This window comes from Paramormyrops kingsleyae, chromosome 8, assembly GCF_048594095.1.
Source record: "Paramormyrops kingsleyae isolate MSU_618 chromosome 8, PKINGS_0.4, whole genome shotgun sequence".
In the NCBI taxonomy this organism is placed as follows: Eukaryota; Metazoa; Chordata; class Actinopteri; order Osteoglossiformes; family Mormyridae; genus Paramormyrops; species Paramormyrops kingsleyae.
The window spans coordinates 5,540,579-5,554,310 of record NC_132804.1 but is presented as its reverse complement, the minus strand read 5'-3'; the positions used below and the strand labels follow the sequence as shown (position 1 = coordinate 5,554,310).

At 46.1% G+C, this 13,732-nt stretch overlaps 1 protein-coding gene and 1 long non-coding RNA gene across 3 annotated transcripts in view; one reads left to right on the top strand and one right to left on the bottom strand.

Annotated features, from left to right (window-relative positions):
* The window catches only part of LOC140592234 (uncharacterized), a 59,405-nt gene extending 56,695 nt beyond the window's left edge, over positions 1-2,710 (top strand). The window contains exons 4-5 of the long non-coding RNA XR_011992531.1: positions 1,180-1,285; positions 2,340-2,710. This is a non-coding gene — a long non-coding RNA (uncharacterized lncRNA). The remainder of the gene's footprint in view (positions 1-1,179; positions 1,286-2,339) is intronic.
* LOC111853260 (neuron navigator 1-like) overlaps positions 1-13,732 on the bottom strand; it is a 126,720-nt gene that overhangs the window by 54,069 nt on the left and 58,919 nt on the right. For both annotated transcript variants that reach the window (XM_072715036.1, XM_072715037.1), the window contains exon 7: positions 10,176-10,535. In XM_072715036.1, coding sequence (XP_072571137.1) covers positions 10,176-10,535 — 360 coding nt within the window. The remainder of the gene's footprint in view (positions 1-10,175; positions 10,536-13,732) is intronic.

Below are 13,732 nucleotides of genomic sequence, written 5' to 3'. Positions count from 1 at the left end.
GGGGTAACAATCAAGGATTAATTATTCAAAGATGTTTTAGGCAACGCGATGGTTCATTGGGTATCATCACTGCCTCAATCTCCAGGGCGTGAGGATTGACTCCTGGCCCCGTGCTTGTGTAAGGACTTTGCAAGTTCTTCCAACTCTTTGTATAAATTTCCTTCAGCGTTCTGACTTCCACAGTCCACAAACGTGCAGTAAGGTACAGTGGTGGCCCGGATTGAGTACTGGACCAGCATTCTGTTCAGGGTGTCCCCGACCGTGTCAGTGGTTATGGAAAATGGGTGGACATTCTGCACGAAATCCAGCTTGCACAGAACTGCACTAGAGCAGGTGCAGAGAAGTGGATGTCATGTTACCCCAACCGTCTGCATTGACCCCATACCATGATTACCCCACGGACAGCAAATTATATTAAGCCAACAAATCCAAAATACTTCCGCAAAAAGAATCAATAAGAATGAAAGTCAATGCGACGCTCAAACAAAGCATTCACACCATGAATCAGGAAGGGAAGTGGATTCTTATCAAAGCCCATAAAATATGGCATTTACTTCGCTGCAAGAGGAATGGAGGCTCATAAAAATAACAGATTACATCCCAGATGGCTGGCAACATAAACACTGATAAATCTATTCGGTGCATCTGATATATATGGCCGGGGGGGCACATGGCTAGGACAGAAAGATGTATTTATCTGTGCATTTGTGTGTATGTGTGTGTTTTTGAACTTGCAGGCACATGTGAGGATGAAGCTCTTTAAAGCTTATTCTACCTTTTCTTAGGAAGTTGCCAAATCGCTTCCCCATTCGGATCATGTCTGTCTGTTTTTGTGCCGATTAGGGTGGGGTTGCATTTATTGCAATAAAATAGGAATCGGGGAGAAATACCCATGAGCACAGTGCAGCTTTAAGTTAAACTTTAAACTTGGACATTTCCCTGTCTGCCTGTTTGCTGCACTTGAATAATAACTTCAATGAGATACATGAGACACAGAACTGCCGCTGGGCTGGAAATAAAGACGCAAAAATTCTCAAATCTACATTACTGAGAGAGGTAAGGTCTGACATACACATGTTTGTATGTGTACAACTCTCTGTGGCCATAGTTGTTAACCCCGAGAACTAGAGCAGCGACGTGATAAAACATTGCAGCTGCAGTTTCACTGTTTGCCCACAGGGGGGCACAAGGAGGTTGAAGAGAAGAAGGAAGCGTTGACAGGCCTCAGTGGTGAGCCGAGATGAATGAAGGCAGCAATAAGACAAAAAGACTCAGCGAAAAGCAGGTAAAATGGCAACGGCATGAATCATTTTGGGGTCAGGAACGTCAGATCAGGAGCGGGACTCCCCGCAGGCCGTCTCCATGTGTTCGATACTGAGGGCAGGAAATGGGTAATTTGCTGAGAGCCCTTACACAGTTACTAAGGTGGTCTAGGAGACTTCTGAGCTGTATAAGTAAAAACAGAGGACCTCAGTTTAAACCCATTTCCCTTTTATACACGCCGGAGAACATTGCCAGCGATTCAGCTCCCTCACCTTCTATAATCCCATATCTGATCCATGGTTTCCCCGTTCCGTCTAACTAAACACGAGGGGAAATTGTGAGTTTGATAGGGCTTCTTACAGGTCATTAATCAGATATACTTATATATGTTTGCTTTCCAACACACATGTCGATCCTTTTCTGCTCCTTTGGGTTCCTCCTTATAAATACTTTCTTTACATACTTACAAAAAAAAAACATCTAACCAGACAGTTCATCATTCATTTTGAGAATGATTATGTCCCCAACTCCACTTTGAAGAGTATCTAGGTAATTAACGTCACTAACTTGTGTGTGTGTGGATAAGATGCATCGGCCGGTCTATGTAAGATCTGTTTAAGGCCAACAACATTCGTGTCATTCATCTTATCATTGTTATTTGGACAAATGAATGTGTAAGAGCTGATAAAAAAAATTACCATTGTGCCCTGAAACATCTGTCATGTCATTTTGTGTCTATGGCGAATGAGATCTGCTGAAGAGTCATATTTAATGAACAGCAAATATTTAACAGCCAGATAGAGGTGATCACTTTTCCACTGATTAAACAGCCCAGGAACCGGAATGAAGCAGGTGTGCAATCGGCTTGTAGGCGAAAAGCGACGGAAAGCTCACCCTCCCCCTGCCATAAACACAGTGAACACTGAAAGTGATTGCAGGTTTACAGGAGGAGAAATTAGCTTTCAGATTCTATCCTCAACTGTTTGTTTGTAGTTGCATAAACAAAGAACGCATGCTGTCAAGCTGAAAAGCTGTCGCTTAATTTCGATGAAAATTTCAGCGTACTGTTTTCACAGAAAACGAAGGTAACCAGACCGGGAACTGCCGCAAAGACATGGCTAGCATGTGTGAGCCATGTGCTCCACTCTCATCCTGTTACATGCACTTTCCCTGCCTGCTGAGTTAGAAAATGATCACGTGTAAAGCAAGAGCTGCAGCTTGCAGCTTTGGGCAGGTGCTGTGAAAGGATTCTGGCCACACAAGGCCACAAGTGACACGGAGGACACCACAGAACGCAAAAAGACTCTCAGATTGCTTCTTAAAGAAACTCAAAAACGTTTCTTCTCTTAATGCATTGAACAGGCAGCTTCCATTAAGCCCCTTTGTGTGACCTTCCTTTTAATTAATAAGTTTTACTTCTTGTTCCAATTCATAAATAAAAACTGAAATGGCTGACCGAGCTTTGAGTTGTCCTGATATAAACCAGCATGGCTTTCAAGAAGGAAAAAGGCAAGCATTACTGATGGACTGCTGAGTCACGGCCATGGTCATGGTCTCCGAGGACCCGACCCGGGGAGGCCCTGCACATTGCCTGCAGATGTGTTAAGTGCACCACCTCCCTTGTGGATGGATGGAAGCTTTCTCCACCATAATGCAGCACCACAGCCATAACTCTGAGTGCAGCTTCTGAGGTTTACAAGACATAAAGAAAGTTTTCATCATGCCTTAAGAACCAGGAGGTCACCCATATTTACAATTCTTCACAATCGCTTAGTCTGACAGCCTGCGGTTTAGGTATGAGAGGGAACCAGTGAGACACAGAGCAGAGGTGGGGTTCAGATCCACAGGCACGAGGATGTGAGTCACCATCCTGCCCCGTGTGCATGCTCTGAAGTACCTTAAATGTTAGGGTCCACACACAATGTCATTTATAATGTAAATATGTAGGGCACTCAGAATTCAGTATTACAGTACTGACAGTGCTGCCCCAGGGAATGAGACTGACCTTTTGTTTTAAATTGCAGCACCAGCCAAGAATTACATAAATAAATAAATTAATATGTAAATTTTATTAATCACCTGATGGTCTATTATGCAAAGGATCCAGGAAAAAAAATTCAGCCCCTGACATGAACTCGAGACAGTTCTGTCTTGATTTGCATTAGAAGTCTATAGACCAGTGTTTCCCAACCCAGTCCTTGGGGACCTGGAGACAGTACATGTTTTTGCTCCCTCCCAGCTGGTAGCGGAAATGTGGACTGTGGCAGGGAGCTGGGAGAGAGTCCTTGAGGACCGGGTTGGGAAACCCTGCTATAAACAGATAAGAATCTCTGGGTCACATATAAAATCCCAATCATATTTTAGATTTCCACGTCGAAGCCTCTTCCGATTCTCTTCCAGGTCTGTTTACAGGAGCGGAGCCGTCACAGAAACATTTTGCATTATAATTTGCAGAATAAATGACGCGGTGATCCCAGTCTTTCTAGGTGTCTAATTCCAGCTTAGACAGGGAAATCTGCTGCTATGAAAAGATGCAAATTGGAATCATACCTTTCAAGTACCTCTGGTGGGACCATGTGCTGGATGAAAAACACTGTGAATACCGGATAAGCTTTGTGATTTGGTGTAAATCATTACAACACTAAATGTGACCAGCTACACATTAATTATGTTTTTACAGATTTCTCCATTCGTAAAAACAGGAGTCAAATGCTATTTCCTCTGCCAATTGTCTTTTTATGGTATCAGCTATTTCAGTTCTCCTTGGATTTTGTTGTTGGCCCAAACTGGGATCCTACGTAATGTCCAGGGGCAGCTACTTTGATTGACTACCTTTCCCAGAAGGCACCTACTAATTAAATGACTTCTGTTACCCATCACCCAAGCCAATTGAGGGAAGACTGATTGAGCTCCTCCGCAAGGCGTGTGACTGACTGGCCTGATTCTTGTCAAAGCTCCTTACTGTTTGCTTTGGGGTAATTAAGCCAGCTGAGCTTTCAGTGGATTTCCGAGGAATATCTGACAAAAGAGAGCCGTCGTATTGCTCATCACCTCGAGCCACTTGGTCGTAGAGGGAGGCGGCCATACTTGGCTTTTGAAGCAGGAGTCACTATGGAAGAGCGCCTATACTAAGAAGCATAGCGCGCCGCTAATTAGCATGACATCTTGGACTTCGATGGCCGCGCTGAACAAAAGAAGCCCAGCCTCAGTTGTCATGCAGAGATCAGCCTTGGCGCTTATAGGAATCCTCACGAGACGGCTCCAGTTTCACAGTGGCACTGCGCCACCTACTGCATGGGTCTGCAAAAGATGCAGACTTGCACACTTCCCACAAATTTGCAAACAAATGATCCTCACAGGAGACCACGAACTGCCACCTGTCTTTCCAGAAACCACCAGGGTGACCTTTAATAGAGCTGATGGTGATGGAGGGCATAGATTAGACCCTGGACAGGCACCTGGGGCCCCGGACACAGACCTGGGGGAGCAGGCATTTTGTCGTCGGACGCTCAACCCCAACATTAACCCTCCTGTGACTCTGCTCCGAAAGACACTCATCATAAACAATGGACAGAGGACAGGCCACGCCCCCACCTGCAAAACTCATCTGCATTTGCATGGTACTTTTCTGAGGGGTGGGTTGTGGCACTGCAGCATCTTTCCTGTTAGTGGACGTTGTGTTTTTATTTATTTCTTTACTTCTCCATCTCCATCAAACTAACAAAAGGCAAGCGTTAGCGTTTGTTTAGTCATTGCCACCATTATGATGCATGTGTGTCATTCTGCAATGTCCTTTGCTCATATATTAATTATATCCTGGAGGTATGAGAATCCCAGCCACCTCGCTGCTTTGCTATAATCGGCACCTATGAATTTTTATCACACGCTGCTGTCATTGTTTCCTGGTGACACAAAATGCATTTGTCACTAAGGTTTAAGATGTTCCGCCATTATGTCGGCAAATGTGCTTCAGCGGACCTCTCCGTGCAAACACATGCACGTGCGCACACGCACTCATACACACACACAGACACACGTATACAAAAGCACAGACACTTGCTGCACCTCACCCCACTGTGGTTCTGGGGAGAGCGTTGCCACGGCAACGCAGCCCGGGCTGCATGCGGCTCTCTCCTCCGCCAGCGCTGTCGCGTGCGGCCAGCTGTGAAAGCGTCTTGCAGAGAGAGATCTTCATTATTGCTGCTCCCGCCGAGGGCCGTGAGCGCTGGCTAACATAGGCACCCCTGTGCGTGGTCTAAAGGGGGGGGGGGCATGGTCATTACTGTGCTGGAAATATGGCTGCCCCCATTTAATTTTGCGGAAAGCGTTTCAGTTGTTTTCGCTCATCGCCATAAACGATACAGATAAATGATCCAATAGCAGTAATCAAGGTGCATGAAGCTTATTTCCTCACGATGAAATGTAACTAATTTGCATGCCTTCAAAACTGTTGGAAATCAGACTAAAGCCACGATGCAGGTCAGCTTAGGTCCAAGAGGAAGATGTGAGATGTTGTATCTGCTGCAAGAATTTAGCCCCATGTTGCATCACTTCGACTGCCGGGCATGGAAATTCCCCGTCGAGCATAATCCAAAGATTTCTACATTCAGCAAGAAGAGAGGTTTCATGACAAATGACTGGTTATCAAATGTTCCACCCCAATAGGCATGACAAACATTTTCTCCTCTCCGACAATTTAAAAACACAAGCTGTATTACTATTATTAATTATGATGAAAGACACCAAATTGCCCAAGTTATGGGCAAGGTGAGTCATCTCAAAATTACAGGCAAGGTTGTCTTTCCAACAAACAGCATGACAAATCGATGGTCTTTCAGGTTTTATCCAGTTATGTTTCAGTTTTCATGCTCCTGTGACCTAACAGGTTCACCTCGGAAAATCAGAACAATGGTCATTTGCATGGAGTCACATGACTTCAGTCTGTGGTGTCTGGCACATTACAAGTACTACTGAAAATCTGCAGTCGCCATATTGCAACCAATCGCACACTCAGTTCTATTGTTTCTATGGAAACGCGGGAGGAGCTTCGGAAAATGATCCATCTCTAGTAGTAAGAGACCAGGCTTACATTTCAAAGGTTTTTTTTTTTCCCTCTCCCAGGTCTGTGATCCCAAGCAGGCTTCAAAAACGATCTTGCTGCTGTACTGGTGTACACAGGTTTCTGCTTGCTTCCATCAAACGACACCAGACACGCAGGACAAAGCAAGTTTGGCTACGTGCCAAATTCTGTTGTCGATCTGTGTGACATCATTCAATGGAGAATACTGTACAGTGCAATGGGTGCGTTAGAGAAAAAGGAATTATTAGGCATTAATATGCCATTTTATGTAATAAATGGCTACTATTTTTGATTTACAATTGCATTAGGTTATTTCATGTTCAGCACTTGAAATAACATCAATCTCTTGCATTTAATCCTCATTCAGGTTAATTTCTGTGTATCAGTAGTAGTTAATTTACATGACTGCTTTATCAGAAACATTCAGGCAATGCAACTGTAATCATGATATCTTTCGGAACTGCATGTCCAATGCAGGATCACAAACTCCATCGTCACAGAAGCACAAAGGGGCACTCCTGAAGAGATTTCAGTCTATTACAGCGTGCACACACGACAGAAAACTTAACGAAACCAGCACACACGACAGAAAACTTAAAGAAACCAGTACAGCCACATATTTTGTGCTGGGGAAGGGAACAGGGTTACCTGGAGGAAACACACAGGGTCAAAACCCACGATCAGCAATCATCCCCCAACCCTGCTATAAATATGGTCAATGCCTGGGTTGAACCTTGACAGTTCTCCCAGAAATTGGGCAGTTCTCCTGTGAAGAGCTAAGTTTCTTTCACCTAAGGCGGCCTCTCTGTAGAGACTAATAACTCAAGCGGTGAACGGCAGGTGACCTGACGCTTCTATGGTATCCATGGTAACTCCAAAACCCCACTGACACAAAGGCACCAAGTGCTGAGCGCTGAGGGGGGCCCTAAGATGGCATAGTTGTCCCTGTCTTTCGCCTGACATGAAAGACAATGGAAAAGTGTGCTCTAGATTGTCCAAGCCGTCAAGCACACCCCAGATATCATCCACGACTGCTCTTGCATATACTGCTGCTGTCCAATGAACAGTTGAGCCTCAGTTCCTCAGTGCCCTTGAAGAGCTGCAGTGAATTAGCAGTTAGCAGAATTAGCTACAAAGCTATCAGACGACCTTCTGCAGTTTGGCCAAACATCAGCGGTTCGCCAGCCCACCTACAATTATGTCACACTCAGTTTGGAATATGGACACATTCTCCCACTTCATTTCATAACGTTGAGTGCGAGACGGCTGAATGGACAGTAGCGGAACACTTGTGATCTAGGCCTTTGCTTCTGTAGCTCAGCAGACATCCATAATGACCAGAAGTGTGTCTTCACATCTTTGCAACACTAAATCTGAAGGATTTAGAGTATTACACTTTCACCCTGGTTGACATTTCCATTAAATACGCATCATTTTGCTCGTGTGTGGAGATTACACTGTCAGGGTGACGGCTCTGAAGACTGAAGCAGCCTAGATCTACATCTTGTTCTCTCTCATCCTCTGGTCTTCGTCTTTCTCCCCCGATGTGACCCCTTTGTCAGGACAGGAGCTAAATTGCAGGTCTTTATAAAGCTTCACACAAAGCTGCAAAGCCATGACAAACAGAGCCTCAAAGGACTGGCCCGGGTCAGACCTCGCTCAGGGCCCCTCGGAGTCGCTGACGGTTACCATGACTGAGCAGCACTGAGGTTCGCACCTTTCAAACCGCACCAAGTGGAGAACAAACAATGGATGCATTAGCTTGCCACTTCCACAGGTGATGTTTAGTCCAGGCCATAGGATTCATTTCTTTCGTTTTTGTCATAACTAACCAAATGAGAACTTGTTGGCTCACATCTACAGCTGGCTATGGGCCACAACAAAGACCTGCGATCCTGACCAGGGTGTCCCCCAGCCCTGTGCCCTGTGATGGACTGGCATCCCGTCCAGGGTGTCCCTGCCCTGTGCCCTGTGATGGACTGGCATCCCGTCCAGGGTGTCCCTGCCCTGTGCCCTGCTATGGGCTGGCATCCCATCCAGGGTGTCCCTGCCTCATGCCCTGTATCTCCTGGGGAAGGTTCCAGGCTCATCTTGACCCTGTACTGTCAGTGCTTATGAAAGATGAATGGATAAATACAGCATCAGCAGCCGAATGAGTAAATGTGAGGTGCCACTTCACAGATACGGACGGGAAAGCAACCTAAAGAACAAGACGCATGACTGGGGTCTTTGTGCCCATCAGCTGAGGATGTGGGACAGCATGCTGTGGAGCTACTGTCAACATTCTGACATTCCCTCCATCCCCCCACATTTCCCCTGCCTATTAGCCCCCCCCCACCACAGAGATGACTATGAAGGACATACATTGAGGGACTTGCTGCACCTTGCAACGAGCAATATCTATGGGATCGTTTCTATAGTTTGGCCAGGAATCGGACAGCTGCTTGTCTCCAATCATGCCTCCTCTGAACTGGGGAGGTCAGGAGCATCCCTGCTTCTGGAGCGCAATGCGCACGGCCCCCAGCTGGCCGTGCGTCCCTGTGACCCGATACGACGCTGATATCATCTAGGAAAGAGCAGACTTGGCTTCCATTTTTTTTTTCAGAATTTACCACAAAGGAAATCCCAGAAGCCTGCCTTCTTACATCATCCGTCTGCATCTTATGCCTTAGAAAGGAATATCACCCGTTGGGCGCCGATCGAAGGTTGGTCACATTTCCAAACAAAGCAAACAGAAAAATTCCCTGTGGGGGTGCAGGGCTGAGAGTGGGCTTACATTCTGCCCCCCCCCCCCCCCCAGATTGTCAGTGTAGGTTATGATGATGGGCTGCTTAAGTGCATTAACAGGCTGTCAATCGACGCCTCAAGTGCACGTCTTTATTAATAAGCTGGGCCACCGATCCTGGGGCACCTTGGAATGTCAGCTGTCATCATTTCCAAGGTCATTTTTCACCTTCCAGGGTCCACCGGGAAAACTCTACAAGCATCATCCCAATGTACGGAAGATCCATCCTCAGAAACTGAAGGGGATCTTAGCTTTACTCTCAAACACCTGCCTTCATCTGTCTGGAGCAATAACAAAGCGAGGCTTTCAGAAATCTCCACATCAGAGCTGGACTTGCTTAGGTTTCATGCTGGGACAACCTTGACGTAATCCCCCTCACCATAAAAATATGTAAAACCTGCTAGATATAATGTGACAAATACCAAACTGCATTGGAACCTGGGACCTTCTGATCACACGCAGCACTCCTCTGGTACATGTACATAGCCTGTGTTTAGTGTAGTACAGTCTAAAGCTGTCTTTCCCAATCCTGTCCTTGGCGACCCACAGTCAGTCCACATTTTTGCCACCTCTGAGCTCCCTGCCAGACAGTTCACATTTTTGCTCCCTTGGAGGAAGCAAAAAACGTGGATTGTTTGTGGGTCTCTGAAGACCAGACTGGGAAACACTGGTCTAAAGAATTTTATTCCCACTGTACCCAAACAACAGCATGTTATGTCTGGTTATGCTCAGATAAGACCCAATTTTTTCGTTTCATTTGATAGCAACTGTGACTGACAGGTTTTTAGAGGGCGTGAAATTACTAAGACCACGTATGTGTAGCTTAGTGTAGGTTAATAGTGTTCCATCTTCCCTCTCCTCACAGAAGCACAATCCCGCTGCATCTGTTATGTCTCTTATGCTTGGAAGAAGACAGACTTCCCACCTCCTCTGGTCATGTGACTGACAGGGCGCTTGCAGGAATGATACAATGGGCTTGTAAGAGGTAATATTTACTGTATACACTGATATAGTGTATATGCAGGCAGACAGAGGGGGGCCCCTCACCCGTTGGCCAGTTCGTCATCTTCATCGTCACGCATGCTCTTGCTCAGCAGGTCACTGTCACTGAGGTAGCTGGTCTTCACGTCGCCGCCGTCGTCGGCGTCCAGGTTCTCGACGAGCTCGATGCGGGAGACGTGGCTGAGTCGGCTGGGACTGCGCATGGGCATGGTGTGGGAGGCGTACTGCCCCGCCCCCGAGCCGCCGTGGTAACCCCCTCCGGTACAGGAGGGGGCGTCTCCCGCCTGCAGGCGGGGGCTGGATTGGCCGTAGCGCCAGGACAGCGGTGACGAGCGGTTGGACATGCTGGAGATGCTGCGGGCGTTGGCGTCGTCGCTGTCGTAGCCCATGCCGCTCTCCAGGCAGCTGCGGCGATACAGAACGCGGGTGTTAGATGGGGGAGGGGGGCGTCTCCTTTCAACATGTGGGGAGCGAGTCTGTGATCAGTCACAAAAATCACTTCAGTCTAACATATACATCTGAAAAACCCAGCTCTTCTGCCAGAAATCTCTAGGGAAATAAAAACGACATTTTCGGCACTGCTAACGTCTCATTTTTTATGCGAAACATGTAATTTTTCACAGACCGTTTTCCAGGTCTAAATTATCATTCAAAGCTACTGTAAGTGACTGAGAACAGAACAGAACCCAGATATGTCATAATGTGTCTCACTTCCAGTGTTTGAGAAAAACAATAAAGAATTGTCTCCAGCGTTTTTGTTCTAGATTTAACCACAATTTATTCAAGGACGAGCACTCCGGGCTCATAATGGTCACCTTTAGTCGACATAAGCCATCCTGGTGCAGGAAGAGCAAAGAAAATACCCTAACCTTATAAGTACTGTTCCTAACCCGAGGCCAATGAGCTTACTGCAAACACACGATCCTCCTCAATGAAAAGTATGGAAGATCTTGGCACAAAATAAAATGCCCCAATATCTCCCTATTTGAAACACATATCTCAGTTCGATCAACCTGTAATTGATCTGTCCAGCTTAATAGGGGTTTTCGGGTTATATCCTCTGTAACACATAAATAGTGACCCCTCCCCCCATTGTCAGTCTTTTTGGATAAAATCAGATAAACAAATACAATTACATTTTATCCATTTATCAGAGATGCAGCACAAAGCAGTTTTCACATCATGCCATTTGTGTGGGAAATATTGGCTGGTCACTTGGTGGTCACTTCTCTCAGGGGGGGTGACCTTGTGACCACGCCATCGCTAATCCAGGTTATACAGGAAGGACACCACCTGCCACTGATACGCAGCCATGGCGACAGATAAGGCACCCGAGGTCCCTGTATTTTCAGGAACCTCCCCCCCCCCACCCCCCCAAGTAGCACCCAAACCAGCCCAGTCAAACCTGCTGGTGTCTGGAGTTACAGCAGTTCCTCTGAGATTTTGGAGGGGTCACCGTCTGTCTCATGAAGCAGAGTCAGGTCACCATAAGCGTGCATGTCGATTCACGGCTTGTTTATGGCATTCCAGGTATATATACAGTAGCATAGATTGGTGGTGTATACCACACAGATGTAAATATGAGGGAATGGACCTCTGCCCTCACTAACTGGGCTTTTCCACCCTGGAGTCAAACACCTATAGTTAAAAATGGACAGAAAAAAATCTAATCTACACCATCTGGCAAAAAGTACACCATTAACTTCTCTATTAATTAAAGGAACTGACTCATTACCGAAAAGGTTAGTGACTTTCCACTTGTCACCATCCTACCCAGCAAGTCAGTTTGCTGCATTTCCGCCCTGCCAGAGCTGCTCTGCTCATCCGCAAGTGACGTGACTGTAAAGTGCAAATGTGTAGGAACATGTTCTGGTGCAAAGTGGTTGGACACCAAACATCCATAGCCAGCCTGAATGACAGCAAATGCCATCTGGAACATTTCAGCATCTAACGTGAAGCCTTCCCAGAAGAGTGCATGCAATTAAGCAACAAAGAGCAGCCCACCTCCATATTAATATAAAAATATCCTTGGTTTCAGAATGAGATGTTGGACAGGCTGGTGTCCACATACGTTTGGCCATTTAGTGCATAGTTGCCCTGTATCCTAAACCATTTGATTAGGACATATTTGTCCATCAGAAAGAAATCCCTCAATCTGACTTGCTTAAGGCAGGTTAAGCAGGAAACTGCAGCATCGCTGTTTGAGGAGATGATAGGAGCATCACGTTTGGTATACAGGAGATCCCAAGGCAGTGAAGACGACTCCAAGCCATTTAAGCATGGGAGACCCAAAATCAACATACTGTTTACATGGAGGTGTCACCTCAGCCCATAAGGACAGAAACATTTATATCTTCATATTTATGAAATTAACCATTCTCTAAAAAACAGTGATATTTTGCAATGTCCTAGCTGGGTATTAGTGGAATGAATGCAGGGATATTTAGACTTTAATTAAAAATGAAGAAGAAGGGTCACCCAATGTCTCAATCTAATGATCTCTCAGCAAATAGGGCCGGAGGGTAATTTTTGGCAGCCTGTGTTAACCTGGAGGGCCTCGACAGGATGGGGGTAACTGCCAAGAGCTGCCCTTTTTTTTGGGGGGGGGGGGGGGGGGGGCAGGAAGCAGGGCCAAAGAAAGCAATCAGAGAGTTGGGGGTAGATTTGCGATGCTGCTGGAGGGCCTGTTGGTCTCCTAAGCTGGCCGGTCTGATGAGCGAGCAGCACCATGTGGCGGAGAGCCACTGCGCATCGAGCCGCAGAAGGACGGCATTGGAGGCCCAGCCTGAAGATCAAAGGGAGGATCCACCTGCGATACAGGCTGGTGACCCTGGCCAGGCCAAGCCTGCTCTGTGACTTGGAAAGATGCAGGAAGGGGATTGTGGGGCCTACAAGCTATGTGCCTCAACACGGCCATCTTTCTAATGACTTTACTATAACAGAGAGGTGAGGTTTTTTTTTACAGTACAACACACCATTCAGGGTTTAACCAGCAGCAAAACAAGAGAAACACATCTGCAGTCAAACATTCACACCGATTAATAATTCAGAGTGATGCGTAAGAGTGCACTGGCGTGAGAGTGCACTGGCGTGAGAGTGCACTGGCATGAGAGTGCATGCAGACAGCACATACACACTGGTTTAATGGTATGGATGCTTCCATCCTCGCGTGTCTTAATGTAAACAGGACTCCTTCACACTGCGCTGGGCCCAAAGCTCAAACACAGCTCTGATAAAGCACAGCACTGTGGATTTACTCAGTACCTCAAGTTTCCAAACAGAACAAGGTCAACCAACCCAAAGATGCTATATGCAAAACGGCGAAAAGAACTTTGCAGAAATCAGATGTTTTTCTGAAGTGAAATCTTACCCTTTTGCAATGTAGAAACAGAAAAATATATGACATTTATCAATCAGAAAATGAATCTGGTTACGAAGGTATTATATCAACTAAATGTTGAAAACTGACCATGATGAACTGCATTTTCTGTCAGATTAGTTTTTGTTTTCAACAAATCCTACAGCATACCTTCAGGACTAATGACTATATTCATTTATAATTGACTTATAGCGATTGCAAATGATCATGTTTTTAAATACAT